The following is a 23,136-nucleotide window of genomic DNA, read 5'->3' on the forward strand; positions in this document are numbered from 1 at the left end:
ATTCCATGTGCTTGTGCGATCCATGCCATGTTTATGTGCCTAGACCTAGGCTATATTTGCCATGCCATGTGCTATTGTAGCCCTTTTGTTGCTTTGTTTTTCTTTCTTGTGTTTTGGCTTATTGGTTCGGACCCGATCTAGACCCTATGGTCTTTGTCATCGTCCGTACACCTTAGCCCATATCAAATGGTTTGGATCATCCCTATTTTGCATGTCTCTGCTTGCTTGCTTTTATGCTTTATGCTTGTGTTGGCCTCTCTAGTTTTAGGCCTTACCACGTTTGACGCCCTCAATGGGTTTGTGGTTGTGTGGTTACATCTAACGCCTACGAGGCCTTATTTGGGTGTAACCACTTGGGACGCGTCTTTAGATGCTGGGTCGCTTCGTGCATACACTTTCCTTTTTCCGCTCTGCGTGAAGCTATGCTTACCATGCTTGTTTGTGCCACCTGTTGGCTTTCTGTGCATCTTTATATGCTTGCTTACATGTCTATGCATAAGTCTTGCTTGCTAGTGTGTCGTCCATGCTTCAACACAATGACATTATGGACATCTGATCTAAACCTACATTTTTCCCTTGCGGACACCTCCTTTTGTTTGCTTTTCTTACTTATTTACCTTCTCGCTTGTTTGCTTTCTTTCTTGTTCTTTGCTTGCCATGTTTATCATGCTTATCTGCTTTATGTCTCTTTCATATGCACTTTGCATCTTTTCCTTCCATTGCTTGTCTGCTTGTTTCTTGTCTTTGCCTTTGCATGTACACACACGGAGCGAGGACGCATGGAGTTAGGGCATGGTTTCCCAGGCGTAAGCAAAAAGGGGCAAGGATGCAAGCCTGTAGATATAAGCCAAGTGGTTGTAGTTAGTAGATTTAGGAGTTTAGCCTCTCCCATTTGGTTATGAACTCTTTTAAACCCCTTTTCTTCCTCCTCCCTTTCTCTCTTAGATGGGTTGTATTAGGTATATCATGTCATGTACCATTCGTCCTCATCTCTAGAGTATGGCAACCCCTGTTTACTATCCTGCACCTATATTTTGGGTTATGCTCTAGGGATGTAGGCATTTACTTTCCTGCTCTTTGTACTTGCATTGTGCATGATGTATATATATAAATATACCCGCTCGCCCCCTCCTGGTGTGATCATCATAGTTTGTGTCACCTAAGGCAAGCAATGCCTAATTTCCGCCACGAAAGTAAGGTGACATGTTGTCAGATTTTTGTCGTGGAAATCTGGCACTTTGCCTGAATACCTTAGGAAAGCATAGGTTAGGACCACACTCATTCAAAAAGCCAAACCTCAAAGTCCCCATGCATGGAAAGTGCCGAAAGCTATTGCCAAAATCATGTTTTTTACTACCAATTTCCAAAAGTAAAGGTTTTTATCAAAACAAAGGACATTCCTTGGACATGTGTTGTAGGGTGCCTAACACCTTCCTTACATGTAACCAAACTTCTGGACCTAAGGATGAAGATTTTTTTTGCCATCCACATTAGATTAGGAAAAATGCCTTTTTTTATTAACCTACGATTGGTAATAAAATCAACTAGAAACAGGTGACCAATCACACCTTAGAAAAACCTAGTGATTGGTGGCGACTCTACTTACTTTTGGTAATCCTTTAAAATTTGGCCCAGGATCCTGCCATAATACCAAAGGTAGACCTACCTTCCTCCTCCTTAGAGAGAGAGCACTCATAGCCCCACGTGAACCACGCCACACACTACACACGCGCCAAACTTGCACCACTCCTATAGAGAGAGAAGGGCCCTCTAACGGGGCCCCCAACGCGTGCGGGAGAGTTGCCACGGTGGGTGGTCGAATGAAGGCCCACGACGGTGGCGGTTTCTGCCGCTTCATTTTTTGAGGCTTGGCATTAACAACGTGAATGAATGATCAACTCACTGATGATTTTTGTGTATCATTAGTTAGCGTTGTCTATGGGAATGAGTGATAAGCCATATCGCCATTTCAAAGACAAAGAGTTGTATGGTCCTGACATGATTAATGGCCACCACCAACCAAGAGATCGGAAACCCGCCCAACGCATTGGAGAGGTAGGTGCAAACCCTCACTACGGCGGTTGAATGGCTCACTTAGCGGAACCACAAGTTGGAACGACAGTTGGAGCAACGGAATGATTGGGAGCCGAACGATCAGAATGACTAACAGGAAAGGGACGAACATGATAACGATCAGCCCCCAGCAAATGATCACTAAGAGAGGGACAACCAAGAGGAATACAATGTTGTCAATAGGTGGGACCAGCAGGGCACCGGTCGTCCCTTTGAGCTGGAGGTTAGTGCATTGGGCATGACGCAAGAGATGTAGATGATGAAAGAGAAGATGGATATGATGATGAATGCCTTGAACGGTTGGGTGTCCACTAACTTTGATGAACTAGTCCATTGTACCGATTCTCCTTTCACCGCACCGGTCAAATCCTTCCCCCTACTAGCCAAGTTTAGAATGCCATAAGTAGAAGCATACGATGGGTTAAAGGATGCCCTCGACCACCTAGAGTCGTTCAAAAACCTCATGCACTTGCAAGGGGTCCCAGACGAAATTATGTGCAAAGCCTTCTCCACCACACTTAAAGGACCAGTTTGAGTATGGTTCAGCAAGATAGCCCCCAATTTCGTCTCAACTTTCAAGGAATTAAGTGGGCTCTTCGTCACGCATTTCGTTGGAGGTCAGTGACACAAAAGGTCCTTAGCAAGTATCCTAATCTTCAAACAATGGGACAATGAGAGCCTTAGGTCGTATGTCACTCAGTTCAATAAGGAGGCACTATTGATTGATGAAGCAGACGACAAAGTCTTGGTCACGACCTTTACCAATGGGCTTCGCTCAAGAAAGTTCTTGTCCTCTGTTTACAAGAATGGTTCGAAGACCATGACTGGCATGCTGTACCGAGCCACAAAGAATATAAATGCAGAGGATGCCATAATTGCTAGAGAGGGCGGATCGAAGAAGCGAGAAAAGCATGATAACCCCTATCCTAACAGGGGAAGGAAGGCTGCCCAAATAGGTGACAGAAGGGATGAGCGATGGTCAACCCCCCCTCCCCCCCCCAGGGGTGAATGACCAACTTCACTCCTCTTAACGCTCCGTTCGATTAGGTCTTGATGCAAATTAGTGACGAACCTGCCTTGGCGTGGCTTGATAGGCTGAAGGGCGATTCGAACAAAAGACCGAGGAACAAATATTGTCGCTTACATTGTGACTATAGGCACGACACCTCTAATTGCTATGACCTAAAGCAACAGATAGAAGCCTTCATTAGGCAAGGAAAATTACAACAGTTTGTAGGGTGAGAAAGGACAAGAGAAAACCCACCAAGGGACTAAGAGTCGAACTGACAAGTAGGGGTACGACCCAAGGCCCCACTTGGAGAGATAAAAGTGATCGTTGGGGGCAACATAATGATCGGATTCTCGAGAACGGCAAGGAAGACCTACCTATGGATGGTACAAAATATCCAGCTAACTGGTTGTTCACCCAAGCTTACTCAGGTGGATGACCTGATGATCAGTTTTACTGAGGAGGATGCCCGGCAAGTCCACCACCCCCATGACAATGCCTTGATGATCAATCTAGCTATTGCAGACTTCAATACCTGATGCGTCTTGGTGGACAACGGAAGCTCAGCTGACATCCTCTACTATCCATCCTTCCAACAGATGAGGATAGGTAAGGAATGGCTCATGCCATCAGATGTCCCTTTAGTAAGCTTTAACGGAACAAAGGTCATGCTTGTTGGATCCATCATGTTGCCGGTCACCATCAGCACCTATCCTTAACAAATCACCAATGATGTCACCATCTTGGTAGTGGATTGCTCTTTAGCCTACAACGCTATCATTGGGCGACTAACGCTTAACGTATGGAGGGCAGTCGCATCTATGTACCACCTACTACTAAAGTTCCCTACGGATTGCGGGATAGGAGAAGACCACAGGGATCAGATGACCATCATGAACATTGAAAAGCAACGAGTGAATGTAGAGCCGATGAAGGGATTAGAAACCATCTCCTTGGACGGCGAACACGTAGAGTGAATCACCCACATCGGCACAAAAGTTAGCCTTTCAGCCCGAAAAGGATTGATCCTTTTCCTACAGGACAACTTGGACATCTTTGCCTGGACCTACGAAGACATGCTAGGGATCGACCCAAATACCATCGTCCATCAGCTCAACGTCTCCCCATCCTTTCCACCCGTTCGACAAAGAAAGAGGGTCTTTGCACAAGAAAGGGACAAGGCTACAATTGAAGAAGTTCACAAACTGTTGGGTGCAGGCTTCATTAGAGAAGTCGACTACCATGAATGGGTGGCTAATGTAGTAATAGTTAAGAAGGTAAATGGGAAGTGAAGGATGTGTGTGGACTTCATCGACCTGAACAAAGCTTGTCCAAAGGATAGCTACCTCCTCCCACAGATCGACCTCCTTGTAGATTTGACAGTTGGGCACCAGTTGTTGAGCTTTATGGATGCCTTCTCTGGTTACAACCAAATCAAGCTTATGGAGTCTGATCAAGAGAGGACATCGTTTGTCACAAGCCAAAGCTTGTTTTACTACAAGGTCATGCCATTCGAATTGAATAATGCGGGGGGCAACGTATTAGAGGCTCATAAACAAGATGTTCGTTTGACAAATCAGATGGAACGTTGAGGTATACGTAGATGACATGCTAGTGAAGAGCAAAGAAGAGGACCATCACCTGGATGATCTTAGAGAGACATTCGAAACTCTTTAACTCTACGAAATGAAGCTAAAAACTAGCAAATGTGTGTTCGGGGTATCATTGGGAAAGTTCCTTGGCTTTATGGTATTCCAATAGGGTGTTGAAGCCAACCCCAATAAGATCCAAGCAATCCTAGAGATGAGCCCCCCTGAAGAACGTCGAAGAGGTACAAAGCCTAAATGGAAGAGTCACAGCTCTCAACAGATTCGTCTCGTGGGCTATGAACAAATGCTTGCCATTCTTCAGAATTTTGAAGAAATCTTTTAAATGGACTGATGAATGTTAGAAGGCATTCAAGGAAATGAAGGCATACTTGGCATCCCCACCACTCCTAAGTCCATCCAAACCCGATGAAGAGCTCCTCCCATACTTGGCCGTATCTCCCATGGCCGTCAGTTCAGCTCTGATCTGAGAAGAAGACCATGTACAATTGCCTGTGTACTACACCAGCTGAGCATTAAGGGGGGTAGAAGAGAGATATCCCCTCATGGAGAATTTAGCCTTCGCTTTGATCATAGTAGCCTGCAAACTCAGGCCGTACTTCCAAGCACATACCATAGTAGTTCAAACGGACAAGCCCCTTCGAAAAAAAATGGATAATCTAGAGGCCGCCGGATGATTGGTCTTATGAGCAATAGAATTGAGCAAATTTAACATACGGTACTACCCGAGGACCGCGATTGAGGCCTAGGACTTAGTTGACTTCATCATTGAGTTCCAATAGGCGAAACCGACGACTTGGGGGCAACCCCATGGAGGGTTCAAACAGAAGGATCATCCAACAACCATGTTAGAGGGATCAGAGTGGTCCTTCAATCCTCCGAAGGGGACACCATCAAATTTTCCGTTTAACTCTAATTCCCGACGACGAATAATGAAGCCAAATACGAAGCCATTCTCATAAGACTTGATTGGTCAAAGCAGTTGGGGCCTCATCAGTTGTCCTTCATAGTGACTCCCAGGTTGTCATTAGACATATTAGTGGGGATTACGAAGCCAAGGGGGAACGAATGAAAATGTATCTCAACCTTATTAAGAGATGGTCGAGCCAAGCATTTGTGATAGAATTCATACAAGTCCCAAGGGAAGAAAATGAGCATGCCGATCGATTGGCCAAAGCCGCATCTATAGAACATATGATGGTCGGTCAACAGGTACTGTCCTTCGTTCAGCCATCCCCCACCATTAGGGAATTGGACATACAAATAATTCCAAAGGGAGCTGATTGGACAACTCCAATCGTCTCTTACCATAGGAACGGGACACTTCCTGAAGACCGCGACAAATCTCGATGATTGAGAGTTTGGGCAGCACACTTCGTGCTGGTGGCGGATGTGCTATACAAGAAAGGTTTCTCCCGATCATACCTAAGGTGTTTAACCCCCGACGAAGCGGACTACATTATGAGGGAAGTCCGTGAGGAGGTGTGCGGAAACCACTCAGAGGCGCGATCATTGGTCCACAAGCTCATACGAGTGGGTTACTATTGGCCTATAATGAAGAATGATGCCCAATCCTACATGAAGACATGTGACAAGTGCCAATGCTTTAGCAATGTTGTAAGGAAACTATCTAAACCACTTACCTTAATGAATGACCCATGGCCTTTTGCTTAATGGGGATTCGATATCATAGGACCCTTTCTGATGGCAATACAATAACTCAAGTTCCTTGTTGTTGGGATCAACTATTTCACCAAATGGGTAGAGGCAGAACCATTGGCAAATATCATGGAAAAGAATGTTCGTAGCTTCATTTGGAAGAGCATCATCTGCCAGTATGGGATCCCTAGGGCCCTCATTTCTAACAATGGCAAGCACTTCGAGAACGATGCACTCAGAGACTTTTGCAATCAATTGGGAATCAAAAACCATTACTCTTTACCCGCCCACCCACAAGCCAATGGGCAAGTCGAGGTTACAAACCAATCCTTGCTCAGGCTGATCAAGACTTAGTTGGGGGGGGCAAAGGAGATATGGCTGGACGAACTACCGAGTGTCTTATGGGCATATAGGACAACTGCTCGGACACCTATAGGAGAAACACCATTTTGTCTAACATTTGGGAGTGATAGACGATCAAGGATCCTAAGTTATACCTAAGGGATGGACAGATGATCAAGGATGCCCTCGAGCAGCCGATCAAATCCTAAGTCCCACCAAAGGGATGGACAGACGATCAAAGATGCTCTCGTGCACTTGATCAAATCCTTAGTCCTACCTAAATGATGGACAGATGATCAAGGACACTCTCGTGCACCTGGTCCTTATCAAATCTAAAAACCCTACCTGAAGGGTAAAACCGGCGACTCAAAGAAAGGAGTGGAGTGCAATAACCGACGAGTCATACCCATTAGTGCCCAACACTAAAATAAACCCTCCAAAACCAACGATTAATTAAGACGTTGAATAGGAATAAAGAAAACTGACAAGCATGGATACTTGAACAAAATGCAAACAAATTCAAAAGTGAAAGCTTTGTAAAACTAATGGAAAGTATGAATGTTAGCCTAAAACAAAGGGCAAAAATAACTTAAGGCCCAAAACAAGGCACCACCATTGTTTTTGAGTTACAAACCAATGACTAAAAAACAACAAGCAATAAAAAAGAAAAAAGTACAATCAAAGTTTTTTAAGGATCGATAGGGGGGTTGTCAGTTTGCTCTTAAGGGTCCACAGGGTCGTCCGCCACACCACTAGGCTCGTCAATCACCAACACCTCTTCATTAGTCTCCACATCATCAGGAGTTGGCTCGATAACAGGAGTCATCGGGGCAGTCAACTTGATCTGCATTTGTGAAAAGTCCAAGTCTGTGAACATGAAGACAACTTGTTTATGAAAGTCCTCAAAACCGTCCCCATAGTAACCCCCCATTTAATCGAAATAGGGTTGAGACACCTGGTACTCCTCAATGGCCTCCTCCTTCACTCTTTCTATATGCTCATGAAGCACAGCCACCTCAGATTTCAAATTGGCATTCTCTTTCACCAGATTGTCAGTTTGATGGGCCATCCTACTCAACTTGGCCTTTAGATCAATCACCTCTTGGTTATGAGCCCAAGAAGAATCCTTGAATTTCTTCAAGTTATCTACTTTGGACTCCAAATGATCTAATAGGTGCTTGATCGATGCCTCATAAGATGAGCAACGAATTTGCAAAGCTTGCATCCTCACCAAGCCTTGAGTAAGAAGGGATGAGTCAAAGTCAAAGAGGGATGAACAACATAAAGGGATGAGTTTACACAAGGGTACGAATGAAATGGAAACATACCCTCATCGTGTCATGAAGACCAAAGTCACCCAAAAGGTTGGTCTTGTGTTCTGAGCACTCATCTAGATCAGCATCCCGAACGATGGAACGAGCAGTATCCACCACATAGCCCTTATCCTTCACAAGTAAAGGAAGTGGAGGAGGGACGACAGGGCCTTGGGAGGTCATGAAACCCTTCCCTTTTCCATGATGGGGAGCATCAACAACAACTTTGCATGCCTCTAGAAGAATGGATGAACCACTAACACCTTTACTTAACGATTGAACATCAGAGGTGTGCTTCCTCTTCTTGGAGGCATGAATGGGCTGGGTCGACAATCCCCCACTTTGAGCTCTCAAGGTAGCGGCTTTCTTAATCTTCTCTTGCCTATTCTTTTTAGCCTATTTATTCTTCGTTGACTCCATCTTTGAAATCGACGAGCGGGTTAGGAGAGGCACAAGTATGAACTAAAGCATAGTAAGAGCGATGATCAAAAATACTTACGAACATGTGAGGAACGATCCAACCATCGGGCTTTTTCAGAAGGGATGGGTCCACCACAGAAGGCATGGAGTGTGTCTAAATAAACAAGATTCTTCCAAGACCTTCCTCAAAAGGTATCTCGAAGACCCTCTCCAAAAATCCCTCTTGCTCAGGAAGGATCGTTGAGTGCACTGTGACTAAAACAAATAGAAAAGATATGTTAGTTAAATAAAGAATGTAAACCGACATCCTAGATAGCACCGACGAATCACCAGACTTGTTCAGAAGCCCCCAAGAGTGGTCATAAAAGGACCCAAAAGAACCTGGCTTTCCATTGACGATTGGAGTCTGGCATATCAGATATCAACCTCAGGGTAGCCGGACGACACACAAAGTTATAAAATCCCATAGATCGAGGGATCTCCTGAGGTTTATAACAATAGAAGAACTCCTCTAGAGTTAAAGAGCGATGACCTCCATTAAGTTAACCCCATAGCACCTTAGCCCCAATGAAGATCCTCCAAGCATTAGGGGCTATCTAATTGACAAAAACGTCCATGAAGGAGGCTGGCTGACGATGCAGGGAGGAAAGGGGTAGACAAAGCCCAGCTATGAAGGCGGTCTCGTAGAAACCTACGTCAGACGATCTCTTGACATAGCACTTCTCCCCTATGACACCCTTCCTAATGGGCACATTATTAGGTATTTAGAAATAGGGCCTCAATCTGCCAAAGACCTCATCGTTCATGTCAACTGGGAAGTCATGAATGGACCAATCATCGGGAAGGATAACCTCCCTTGGTCGTTACCTTGATGGACTGGCTTTCCCCGAGGAGGGATCAGATGTAGACTCCCTATCAGATACCGACGAGTCGTCTGATGAGTACCTAAGCCTAGAGTGACTAGACAAGTCGTCATCCGAACTCATATGGACTGATGGGGTACGTTCACTCGTCGCTTCACTATCTCCAGACATCGCTCACCTACAAGCGACGAATGAAAGCTAAGATTCTACTTTACTTCCTAAGTGTGCAACTAACAAACAAAAGAGGAAGAAGGAGAAGAAAAGAGACCGATGGTGCATACCTAAGGTACGGACGAATGATAGATCAACGAAGTAAAGGAACCGACAATTGAGCTCTAGGATCAGAATGGCATTGGACTATTTATAGGATGGTCTAGTATGGGAAAAGAAGCGTCGCGACATTTGGTTCCCCCAATCAGGAAGTGACGCACGTCATTAACCCTATTAGAAGGACATAATTGCCCCTATTTACAATGTGACACATTTATGATGACTTTGCGACTTTTTGGCCATCCCGACAACTCACGGAGTAGGAGGCAGCTGATGAGGATAATTTAAACGTGAATAAGACATGGGGTGCCGAACCTTTCTGACAAAGGGGGGAAGACTCACCCTAGAGGGGGGGGGGGGGGCGATGACCAACCCATAGGCCAACGGGTTAGGCAGCCCTTGATCCCGACGACCCATCCTCATAGGGTTGGCTTATGTGGGGCCCACTCACACATCCTAACATGGAGATTACTTGCACATCACGGCCAAAAGCCCTACCATGCAACTAGATCTTCCCTATATGGAAAGGTAATCCTGAGTATCTTGGAACCTTTCTCTCTACAAGGAAATTCCCCCGTATTAAGAGATTCGGGGCGGTTCCTTTCCCCTATATAAATCGTAAGCCTTACCTTTCTTGAGGTACGTGAATTCTCCCCAGCTCTGGCATTCTTGAGTTCTTGGAGATTCTTCTTGGAGATTCTTCTATCACTAACTTAACCTTTGGAGGGCCTTTGGCCGGTACCCCACCAGTGCCCTTTGATTAGTTCTTCGTTTTTGTTTTTCAGGTACATTCGTTGGCACGTGTGTGGATGATCACCTCGTTGACAATTTTTGTGCGTCATCAAGATGAGATTTTGGAACTTAAGAGGTTTTTATGGAGTATTTATTTTTGTGAAACTTGCTCGAAAATAATTGTGGAGGTGGTGGAGTAATGCATCGGTGGGAGTGTGAGAGAGGGAGATATGAGTGTGTTTTTGTTTGTGTGAAAAAAATAAATAAATAAGAAAAGAAAGTGAGGTGTATGACTAGTTAAAGGAGAGGAGATATTTTGAGAATGAGTGGTGGGGAACAAATTGGGTAGGTGGGGCACGCATGGGTAGACAGAAAAATCTGACATTTTTTTTTTTAACATAGGGTGTTACAATTATCCTTGTTGATTTCTCATGGTTATGAAGGTTTAAAGGTGCTTGCTTTTTAGCTAATACCATAAACCCTATCCCACCAAATAATGAAAGGCTTGATTTAGACGAACTCTCTAACAATGCGTTCTTAAAAGGTTTTGTTAAAATTGTTTTCCAAAAGACTTCCAAAGCTATCCCTTTTCAAATATGAGTATTTCAAATGAAAAAAGAGAGAAATTTTCAAGTTATCCTTAAATATAAGCTTTCCAAGGGGGCATTTTTAAATAAGTCCTTGATTGATGCACTTTTCAAAATCACTTTCTAGATTAAGTTCCAATAGGCTTAAAATTTGAATCTCGTTCAAAAATACTTACAAAAACCCATGGAGTTTTGCCTTTAAAACAATTTTTTCAAAAACCCATGGAGTTTTGCCTTTAAAACAATTTTTTTCCTATATATAACCGTGGAAACCATTTCATTAAGAAAATCCTCTTTCAAAAAGGTTTGAAAAAAAATCCCTTTTTTCTTAAAAGAAATTTGTTCTTCAAGGATTTCCAATAAAAAATCTCTTTTCATAAATGCTCATGAGATAATCTTTTTCAAAATCCCATTTTCCAATAATTCATGAGATAACATTTTTTTTAAAAGATAAGCCTTACCAAAAATTTATGAGATTTTCAAAGAGAAAATACTTTTTTTTTTCAAATGTAAAAGGGGTTTCATTTTTAAAGGGATATAAATATTTTTCTCATCTTTCTAATAATAAAAGTTCTTTTTTGAAGGAATGAAAATTTTATACAAATAAAAATGTTTACGACAAATTCTTTTTAAGGGCATAATTTTTAAAGAAGTTGTGACATGTCCATAATTCATTTCGATTGAATTAGTGAAATCCAATCAAGCTAACATTTTCCCCTTCCTTTACTCCAGCCATTTTGGTTTATGGTGTCTTGTGCTTCAGAATGACAAATGGAGAATAAGTTTGCTTTTGTAGGTATATGGTGAAAATTTTATATCATTTCTCTTCGTTTTTATGTTGTCGAATTATATTCACATGCTAGATATATATTAAATAATATTCACATGCTAGCTATGTATTTATTTCTTGCAACGTAGTTATGGGCACAAGTGCCCATCCAGTGATTTTGTTCAACTTGCCTTGTTGCACATGATCGTTGTGCTCTAGGAAATATGCCTTAGCCAAGTAGATGGAAAGTGGAGGGTTAAGTAGTATGGTTTAGGTCTAGAAACCAAACTTAGGCCCCTTATAGAGGACCTTGTATATCTAGAATCTTGATCTGGAGTTAAGGTTCAAGAATGAAAAGGTGTTAAGCACCCAATCGTGCCCATTTCGTAGGTCGGCCTCCACTCATTGTATTCCATATCCTAATTATATCAAAGGTTCCTATAATAGGTTATCCTACACACACACACACACACACACATTCTCTCTCTCTCTCTCTCTCTCTCTCTCTTGTTTTATATTAGCACATCCTAACATACATCTAAGTATACACCCTAGCATTCATCTAAAGCAAGGCATATCATCATCTCATCCACATCATAGCATTTCATAACATATCACATTGCATCTCATACATCATATCATGGCATCTCATAATCACATGGCATTAACCATATCATATTAGCATCTCAAGGTAGCTAGCATCTCATCATATCATCATTACAAGTTCATTTCATATTGTTTCATTCATGTTCATCATCAAACAAGAATGCATGTTCATGTTATAATGCATGTACTTACTTTACCTGCCTTAATGCATCATCACCACAACACCTATGTTTTGATGCATGATCATATTTTTATGCATGTTCATGTTGACATTCATACACATATTAAACCCTAATCTTTGATCTAACAAATTTAGCATGTGAGCATGTTCTCTTATTAACCCTAGGCCTAAACATATGAGAACTAAGCTAAACAAACCTAAAACATACATATATACATACTAAGCAATTGGTTTCTACTCAAATAGTTGTACTCGCTGTATACACCTCGTTTATTTGGTAGAACTCTTTCTTCTAAAAGAATTTATTTATCAAAAAAGAAAAAAAAAAATTCAATTCTTACAACAAATGAGAGAGAAGGATTTTGAACATTAGTTCTCCTCGTAAAGGAGGCCAAACAATACCATTCGGCTACAAGTAATTGGCCCAACCATTTCAATCTGTTATTTGAATAAAAGTAGAGTGGTTGAGTGCTCTTTTATTTTCAACACAAAAAAACTATCAACGCCTTATGTTCCTCTATTTTAACTATGATATCTGTCTTATTTTTCTCTCTTAGTTCATAGAATGGTGGAACCACTTCGGATCCATTAAAACAATTCTCCGTATGCTTGAAGGATATGCTCTGTTCTTTGACAAACTATCCCAGGAAGAAATTCCATATGACCTCCACTTTTAAGATCTCTTAAAGAATTGTTAGCAGATGTATATTGAATTTTTTAAAATTAACTTATAATTAAGTGTATTTAACCCAAGCCCAAGCCGAAAAAAGGACCCGGAAAAGGATGTTTATTGATTTTCTTCAAACATTGCAAACCACCATACATAATACATATAATGGATAAGAAACCAAAACCCTTAATACGCTGTACTGTCCAAAAGGTTAATCACTCTTCCATATAAGAATCACAGCAGAGAAAAATGTTTCCATAGATAAGCATTCTTCATACCAACATCCTTTAGATGTATGTCAACTAACTTGTTGAGAAAGAAGGACAAGAAGCCCTTGTGGGCCCACTAATATTTCATTAAGGAAACTAATCAATCCAAACCAGACCACGGGAGTTACATCAACTCCACCAAGGGGTGGAATCAGCTTACGGGTTGGGATGAGAAGTGGTTCAGTGGGAGCATAAGCTATTACATATGGGAACTTTCCAACAGGAAGTTTTGGGTACCAGGACATTACTATTCTCAAAATAAACAGAAAACCAAATGCTGAGAGAAAGGGTCCTAGGAACCCAATTGCAAGTTTTGCTGAAGCAGGGTCCAAATCAGCTAATGCCAATTTCTGCATAAAATCTATACCGGCGTTTGGTGATATCTCCAGTATGTTGATCGTGGGAATTTTTGCCACTTCGTGTACATCAAATGGCTCTCCTAAAAGAGATGCATCTAATTGTGAAAGTTCATTGCTGGGGAAAGCCATGATATCTGTAAAACATGAGCTGCATTGAGCAAGCTGGGAACGCCGATGTGACTTTCTTTTAGCTGGATGCCTAAAGCTTTCCTGCCATAAGGTGAAAGGCAAATGTGGATAGGACTATAATTCCAACAAGCATGAAAAGGACAGAGATCTTAATTTTAAATATTTTGGGATCAGAATTTCTTAATTGAAATTCATTAAAAATAGTAAGAAATATGTAACTTAATTATCAATATTTCTTCAAATAAATGAATTTGCAGAAAAAGAGTCCAGAACTGGAAATACATTACAATAAAGAATTTAAGTTTCATGGATATTTTATAGGTTTTGGAAGTCTCACATTGCAACTCTAGGATTTCAGCAGAAAACCATATAGATACAAAATTCGCCCCATATTTCTAATTCAGCTTGATTGATTAGCAGTCCTCCTCTCCCCCCACCCCAACACACACACACACAGATGATATTTTTAGTTATGTGCTAAAAAAAAAATAAAAAAAATAAAAACCTCTTCTTGAAAGTTCAAGCAGAAGGGCTCTATCTTTTCTTTCTTATTCAAAAGTTCTGTAGCAAAAAAATTGTTACCAAAGATTAAGATCCTCTAGAAATTAGATTTCTTAGGTACCATGGTCTCTCTAAAATACTTTTCATCCATTTTGAAACGGGTGGACTAGATTTTGTCATATCATCAATAATTTTAATTTCTATCTTTTCTCCCAAAAATCAATAATTTTCGTGGATAACAAAATGGCGACAACAATCACCATCTGCATGTCAAACAAAACAACTTATGATTTATGCAAAACCAGAGTTAATAACATTAACAACAGAAAATTCGTAAGATAGGCAAATAGCTCGTGTAATGTACCCTATCCTAATAAAACAGACACGCACAAAACAGCCCATGTTGATTTTTGAATTCATTATGATAATATATATATATATATACACACACACATATGCCAAATTTAGAAACAAATGAGAAGGAAACACTGAAAGATGTCTCTATCTTAAAAACTAATCTCAGCAAGCCCATTTCAAGAGAATATCTGGAAAAGAAAGATTTGGGTACTCACAGAAAAATGGGAGTGCCCTCGATTGGATAACAGAGAAGGCCATCCTACGAAAAAAAATTAAGAGCACAACCCGAAACTATGAGTAACATGGAAACCCAACTTGAAAAAGATTATAAGAAATAGTTGTTATAACATTACAGATGTAATTCCCAACCAAAAAAAAAAAAAGCACTGTACCTTTGATTTGAACGTGGTTGAGAATGTGAGAACAGGTCGCCATGGTAGTCTAGCGTCCAAAAAGAGCGGTAGGGGGAACGTTATCTTTCCAGTTTTTTTGGGACTTGGGACTCACTCTAATAGCAAATATATAATTGGATCGGGCTGGCTGGGTCGGCTTCAAATCCTTAGAAATGTGACCCGCTTAGCATCTATATTAGCTAATAGGAGAAATTATCATTTTTTGGGGTCGCTTTTACTTTGGTCACAATTTGTTCTCACAGTTAATTTGGTCTATTTTATATATATACTAGTATTATGCCCATGCGATGCATGGTTTAATTAAGAATCATATGTAATTTAAATAAAAGATAACAATAACTAAATTTTTGTATTTATCTAAGAATTGATAGAGATGTATGTAAGGACACGATTCGCGACGGACCGTAACAGTATCGGGTTCGCGCCACGTAAAAAGGCCCAAACAATATCATTTGTAGAGCGTGGATTTGAAAGGCTAGGCCTTGATCGCCAGGCGGTGGGTTTTTCGTGGTATTCGTGCGTGTCTAGGTTATCTTCACCCATGGAGTCTTTCTCCTGGAGGTGGGCTGGGAGGCTCTGGTTTTTTGCCATTTTTCCCAGCCTCCTCTCTAGGTTACTGATTTTTCTTTTTATACTCGCCTGTGTTCACTGTCCTTCGTCCACGTATAGGGTCAACATTTCCAAGACTGATATTTGTCCCATCAGCCCATACCCAAAGTCGTTGGGGGTGGTTGTAAAAGCCAAAGAATGCGGCTATGTCAGGTTAAGAGTATTAAATGGCAGTAAGGGCAGCTTTCCCTGGATATTTTAGATATTTTAGATCTTTCTTCCAAGTTTCAGTCCTATACCGTTTTTACCCCTCTTTCTAGGGGGACTTTGGGTCTGCCAAGGACTGAACTGCCCTCGGCGGTATCCATAGGCTATCTTGTCGAGCTTGGGCCATAGCCCTCCTCGGCTTGGGCCTTTGGATTCTCCCCGGGTAGATGGGCCTGGCCCATAAATCATTTGGGCCCCACAATGTATATAAAAAATCAATAAGAACAATTATAATTTTGCTATCCATGAGGTGTTTTAAAAAAAATTAAAAAAATAGAATTAAAGGTTGATATTAGTAATTGTATACGTGTACTATGATTTTTTTTTTTAAATTAATGTTGATACGAACAATTAGTGTGAAACCAAAATTCTAATCCCCTAGAATGCTAAAACTCATAAATCATAAATGAAGTAGATCTCCTATTGCTAATTAAATAAATCACTTAGAAATTATAGATAAATTAATAATAAAAGGATTAGATGAAGAATTAGGATTTTATTCAAAATAAATTTTTTATTAACTTAGAAATTATAGGAGAATAAGATAAGAACAAAAAATATATATATATATATATATATATTTTTTTTTTTAAAAAAAAAAAATCTAATAAAATTTCTACAATTTGGTGAAGCCACATGGCACAACCACAATTTCTAAACTCAACTTTTATTATATAGTATATGATTTTTTTTTTGAGAAGGAAACGTGCTGCTGCTTTATTAATTAAGGAATATGAAAATCAGATGAAAGAAAAGAAACAATGTCACGTGGAACATGCTCCATCCAGACAGAAAAAGGAAATGAATGTCTTGCTCTCTGGACTAAGGCATGAGCGACTGATGAGCGACTGCATTGCCTTGCCGACCAACATGAGAGAAGGAAATACTCTGAAAATAGTTTTTTTATAGCAGAAATATCTTTTATTAGGTGACCCCCTTGAGCTCTCTCCCAGCTGCCATATTGAAGTGCCCTGATCACTGTCTCAGCATCCCTTTCAATCACTGATTTCATAGTACCGGTTTCAAGGGAGAATAACACTGCTCGCTTGGCAGCTAGTAGCTCCAGGATTTCCACAGTAGGCGGCTTCTTGATCTTCTCGGACAAAGCAGCCCTCACTTTGCCATTGGAATTTCGAATGACCACGCCTATGCCATGAAAATTTACTTTCCAGTAATCTGGTACAGGTGGACACCACCTCCTCTGAACAGCATAACGTGAGCAAGGAGGGATCTTTATCAGATTATTGAAGTCACGGATGTAGTCTCTTGCGAAGTCAGTGATCTTTTCCAAGGGTAAGGTGGTTTCATTCAGACGGGTCTTGTTCTTGTGGTACCAGACCGACCAAGCCGTTGCTGCAAACAAAGCCACTGAGTGGGGTTTGCTTTGGATCAACTTCAGAAGCTTGGAGAAGGAGTTTAGTGAATTCCCAGACCTGACCGCCCAGCCAAAATCCTTTTCCCAGACCGCTTTTAACTTGTCACAGCTCCATAAAGAATGTAAAACGTCCTCCATGCCATCTGAGCAACGTTGACAAACTGCCTCTTGAAGAATTTTTCATTTCAGCAAGTTTTCTTTTGTTGGTAAAGAGTTTAAGCACGCTTTCCATATAAAGTGCTTAATCTTTCTCGGAACTTTAATCTTCCAAATGCCATTCCAGAAGCTCTTCTCAACATCAGAAACTTGGTGCCGATTCAGCTCTTCATTTTGCCACTCACACAGTAGCTTATACCCGGATTTTACAGAGTAGTTTCCATATTTTTCCTTGGGCCAGATCAGAATATCAGGTTGTGGGGTTGAGCACAAAGGCAGAGACTTTATAAGCTTTGCATCCGGCGGATAAAAATGGCTATCAATGAAGTGAACGTTCCACCATCCCGAGACTGGATTTATTAGCACAATCATTGTTTTTTCCAAGGCTAGATCAGAGTGAGGTGTTGTGATTCTACCTGCATCAGTTGGTAGCCAAGCATCCTAAAAGATCTTAATGGTTTGCCTATCAACCACCCGCCATCTTGCTCCTCTTCCAATTAAGTGCCTAGACCTTAGAATGCTCTTCCAAGCATATGAGCCCATGGATGATTTTGCTTCAAAGATTGAGCAATTTGGGAAGTATTTTGTTTTGAACACTCTATAGAATAAAGAGTCCATGTCATGAATAAGTCTCCACACATGCTTTGCTAGCATAGCTTCGTTGAACTTACATAAGTCTTTGAACCCCAAACCTCCTTCCCCTTTTGGTTTACACATCACCTCCCACTTCTTCCAGTGAATTTTTCTCCTTTCTCCCCTTTGGCCCCACCAAAACTTGCGAATGAGCATCTCAATGTCTTGGCAAAGACCAACCGGTAGACGAAAACAACTCATAGCAAAAGTAGGGATAGCTTGAGCTACTGCTTTCAGTAAAACCTCCTTCCCAGCTTGAGATAATAACTTTTCCTTCCATCCTTGGAGTTTCCCCCAAACTCGGTCTTTGATATAATTTAGGCTTGCCTTTTTATTCCGCCCAACCATAGCTGGTAAGCCTAAATACTTCTCATATTCCTTAATTTCGGGGACCCCTAAAGAATTTTGAATGAGTTCCTTGAGAGTTGTAGGAACATTTTTGCTAAAGAAAATTGTGGTTTTACTTGAATTTATTTTTTGCCCCGAAGCCAACTCATACTTCCTCAATAGCTCTTGTATTTTCTCCATCTCCTCCACTCTTGCTCGACAAAAGAGGAGACTGTCGTTTGCAATAAGTGAGATATTTTTGGGCCATGCTTGAGAAGGGAGAAGCCTTCAATATGCTTATCATGCACAGCTTGTTCAATGAGACCATTCAAGCCTTCCGAGCATAAGAGAAAGAGGTAAGGGGAGAGGGGGTCCCCTTGGTAGATACCTCTAGTCGGAACTATGTAGCCTTTTGGTTCACCATTGATCAACACCGAATAAGTGACCGATCTAATGCACTCCATAATCCAGCCAACCCATCTCGAATGAAATCCCATCTTTTCCATGGTCCGTTGGAGAAAAAGCCACTCCAATCTGTCATACGCCTTACTCATGTCCAATTTCAAAGCCATGTGTCCTGTTTTCCTTGATTTCTACCTCTTCTTATGATGAATTAGCTCAAAGACCACAAGAATATTATCTAAGATCGCCTTATCCGACTGAAAAGCACTTGTGATTTTGATATAACATGGGGCAAAATCTTTTTTAATCTGTTAGCTAGCACTTTGGACACAAGTTTATATAATACATTACATAGAGCAATAGGGCGAAATTCAGTGACAAGTTCAAGACTTTTAACTTTGGGAATTAGAGAAATAAAGGTGTGGTTCAAGCCTGACAAGATACTTCCCAAATTCAGACATGAGTGAACTGCTTCAACTACATCATTCCCAATAATGTTCCAAAATTTTTGGAAAAAAATGGGGGGCATGCCGTTAGGTCTAGGTGCCTTAAGGGGTGCCATTTGCTTCACAGCCACTTCCACCTCATCCCTAGAAAAGACCCCAATCAGGTCTCTGTTCATTTCCTCTGTCACCACAGGCTTAATGAATTGCACCACTTCCTCTATTTCAATCGGAACTGAGGACGTGTACAAACTTGAATAGTATTCCACCACCATGGCCAAGACACCCTCATCACCAGAAACTAGAACGCCTTCGGCATTACGGAGTTCAGAAATTGTGTTGTGACGGAAACGTTGAGAAGCCTGATTGTGGAAGTACTTGGAGTTTCTGTCCCCAGAGACCATCCAATGAACATGACTCCTCTGTTGCCACATTTTCTCCTCCAAACTAAGTAAGTCACTGACCTCGGCTTTGAGCTGCATGAAGAGTTCAATATTTTTTCCTTGCGCCGCTTCCATTTCAGTTGCCTGAAGCAATTTCTTTTTTCCCTTCAACTTAACTGAAACGTTACAGAAAGAGTGCTTACTCCACTGTGTTAAGCTTCATTGGCACGCTTCAATCTTCAACATTACTGTTGCCATAGGTGAACCGGAGGCAGCCAGCTCCCTTGTTCCTTTAACCGTGTCATGGCAACCTCCATTCTCTAACCACATCTGTTCAAAGCACCAGGGACGATTTAACTTCGCACTGAAACCATCCGGTATGATTAAAATCGGGCTATGATCTGAGGTTACACATGTTAAGGTCTGCACTTTTGTCACCGGAAAGATATCAATCCATTCCACTATGCTCACGGCCCTATCCAATCTCTCCCACACCATTCTACCATTTGGGAAGCTTTTTGACCAAGTAAATTTGTTTCCTGCATATCCCAAGTCTAGCAAATTGCACTCATCTAGCACTTGTTTGAAATTTTCCATTTGTGCATAAGGTCGTAAACGGCCTTCGCGCTTCTCATGCGATTTTAGAAGCTCATTAAAGTCCCATCCACACAGCCAAGGTAGCGAAAATCGGCTGTGCAAATCACGTAACAAATTCCATGTCTCATCTCTAAGGTGAGTCTTCAGTGCCCCATAAAATCCTGTGAAGCACCATGCATTTTCCTTGCCTTTATTTATCACTACATCAATGTGATGTAGAGATGAAGATTCAACAGATACACTGAAATTTTTCTTCCAAAAGAGAGCTAAACCACCACCACGTGTTACCAAGCCTTGCTTGATCCAACCATGTTTCAGCCAAGAACACAACTGAGGGATCTTGTGCTCGGATGAAATCTCCAAGCTCTTGAACTGTTTGGCGGTTCCCAAGCCCCTGACAGTTCCAACATAGAAGACTCATGGTCCTTGGAGGGGATGGGAACCAGCCTCCGCCAATCATGAAGTGTTTTCCTTTTCATCTTGAGAAACCAGCTTTGATTTTTTTAGTAACCCAGAATGATTGAGAGCCGAGTGTGAGACTCTTTTATTCCCTACATGCACGTCTAAGACTTCAGAAACCCCTGGGACAGTCCTAGAAACACATGTCCACCTTGGTCCAGGTGGATGAGTGACCTGGAGGTGGGTCTCCTGTGTGTTTGGAATATCCCTCATAGGAAAAGCAGCTGACATGGACTCAATAATTGGTGCGGAGAGATCACGGGTTGCTGAAAATAAGGTATTTGGAGTCACATACTTCTCCTCAAAGTCAGAAGGAATTGATGTATTAGAGTCCTTATAAGGTAAGGATGTTGCACTGGTATTAATTCCTTCCATATCCTCAAATTTCGCCAAGTCCTCATCAATCTCTTGTAGTTGTCGTGCGAACTTTCCTTTTTCTGCTCCTTGACCCTCATAACCCGGAGGAAAATCCTCACAAATCCTGGAGTTATCATCTAAGATGGGATTAGTAATAATGATAGGCGAAGATACAGGAGTTACCTTCCGTATAGGAACCACCGGAGGTGGTAGAGACACCGGTGAGTTTTGCGGTTTGAAAGAAGGGAAGGTCCCTTAGTTGCTTTTGTATGCAAAGTCTCCTTCCGTTGCTTGTAAAAACCAGGAACAACAACTGTAGATTTTCGAGTTTGGCTGAAAAGTGGTGCACGCAGCCATGCTTCATACTGACGGGTTTCAACAGGCAAAGTACCTTCGCTATCGATCCATAGATCGCAGTCTTTATCCCCATGTGTCAAGCACCCGCACCAGTAGCAAATGTTCGACAATCACTCATATTTAAACGAAACCCAACCCATTGTGCCATCGTCTAGAGTGATTTTCCGGCCACGACTAAGAGGTTTCAAAATATCAAGTACAACTCGAACCCTCAAGAAATCACCACCCTCCATAGTCGGGAAATCTGATGCGCAAACTTCCTCGATACTTGAGCATATCCCTTCAGCCACAGCCTTATTCATAAACTGTATGAGGATATCGTACACTTGCACCCAAAAAGGAGTCCTATCAAAGAGTAAATCATGTGCATGTGTACCTTTGTCGTAGCATTGAATAGCCACCAAGGACTTATCGAAACTCCATGGTTGACTCGCTAGGATTCTGTCAGTGTCAAGTTTATTGTCAAAGATGAAGAGAACAATATGGTTTCCTAAGTCTTTGATCTTAAAACCGTTCCAAGAGCACCAAAGCTGTGAGAAGTTCCTTGCAATAGCATCTGTATTAAGGACTCTTTTTGTAAAGAATTTTGCTGCCAGAACAAACTCCTCAGACCCCATCTCTGATCGAAGTCTGAAACCATCACCTTTCGGCCCTTGCAGAGATAATCTGCTCCAGCCCTCAGTGATTTCTTCCATTTATGAACGGAGAAAAAGAAAGTGTTTCCCAAAACCCACGAAAAAAAACCCCACAAGCCTATAGCAAACAAAAGTTTACTACAGGGATTGACAAGCCTTCAGAGTGAAGGGACAGAAATAAAAGCTTATGTCATAAGAGATTAAATTCTGTAAGTAAGTGATGTAAACCCTCTTATTTACACCATCCAATAAATTGTTGGAAAAATTGGTTTTGCATCTCATACAAAACACACAGCGGAAACAACAATCATGGATCAACTTCATTCATGAGAGAAAACATGTAACATTGAATTCTAGAACAAAGAATAGAAAGCATACCTTGATGCTGTAAAATTTGAAAACTAAGACTTGAGAATACCTCTAATCATCATCTCAATTCCACATGGTGCCCAAGAAGAGTAGTCTCTCAACCAGTTTTTATGTACGTTGATCCTCAAAGAAAGTCCTTCTTCTTCTCCCTTGTAGAGAAAAACTGTTTTCTTTTCTTTTCATCATACGTACATTCTAACTACCTTGGCAGTTACTTTATTTAATAACTCTTATTAAATAAAAATTGATTATCTAATTGGGTTAGCCTTTTGGGCCTGCCTAATTGGATTTTAGTTTGTGGCTTGAGATGGGACCAAAAGGAACAAATAAGACTCTAACTCCAATGAGCCTTGAACTTATCTGTCAACTCTTGACAAGTCTAAAATTACCATTAATTATATTTAATACCACTATATAAATATAATTGCACTCTATGCCTTTTTAAAACATTATATCCCAAGACTTTAATGGTATCATTTGACCCCTCCATGAAATATCCATAGTGAGCAAAGTCATAAGGAACTGTCACTTTGTAAACAACTATTTTATTCTTGAGTACCCGGTTTAATATTTTAGTTATTCACATTTATTGAAATCCAATTTCAATAAATATAAGCTTTAGTAACTCCTTACTAAAGTAGGCGATCTGAATAACTAGTTCCCATTAAACTTATCTCAAGGGGATATTTCGTGTCTCT

At 41.1% G+C, this 23,136-nt stretch overlaps 1 protein-coding gene across 1 annotated transcript; it reads right to left on the bottom strand.

Annotated features, from left to right (window-relative positions):
• Positions 1–13,273: 13,273 nt before the first annotated feature.
• LOC115979243 (protein COFACTOR ASSEMBLY OF COMPLEX C SUBUNIT B CCB3, chloroplastic) lies at positions 13,274–15,307 on the bottom strand. Its single transcript, XM_031101225.1, has 3 exons — positions 15,109–15,307; positions 14,932–14,975; positions 13,274–13,939 (listed from the first exon to the last, which is right to left on the bottom strand). The coding sequence occupies exons 1-3, from the start codon at positions 15,149–15,151 to the stop codon at positions 13,400–13,402; spliced, it is 627 nt and encodes a 208-aa protein (XP_030957085.1). The 5' UTR covers positions 15,152–15,307; the 3' UTR covers positions 13,274–13,399.
• Positions 15,308–23,136: the final 7,829 nt, after the last annotated feature.

This window comes from Quercus lobata, chromosome 3 (genome assembly GCF_001633185.2).
Source record: "Quercus lobata isolate SW786 chromosome 3, ValleyOak3.0 Primary Assembly, whole genome shotgun sequence".
NCBI lineage: Eukaryota > Viridiplantae > Streptophyta > Magnoliopsida > Fagales > Fagaceae > Quercus > Quercus lobata.

Bases quoted from the DNA above. Each gene is read 5' to 3' on its own strand.
- LOC115979243 (XM_031101225.1), bottom strand. From the start codon at position 15,151: ATGGCGACCTGTTCTCACATTCTCAACCACGTTCAAATCAAAG. The intron at 14,976-15,108 runs GTACAGTGCTTT...TTTTTTTCGTAG, and splicing joins CAACCACGTTCAAATCAAAG to GATGGCCTTCTCTGTTATCC. The intron at 13,940-14,931 runs GTGAGTACCCAA...ACCTTATGGCAG, and splicing joins GAGGGCACTCCCATTTTTCT to GAAAGCTTTAGGCATCCAGC.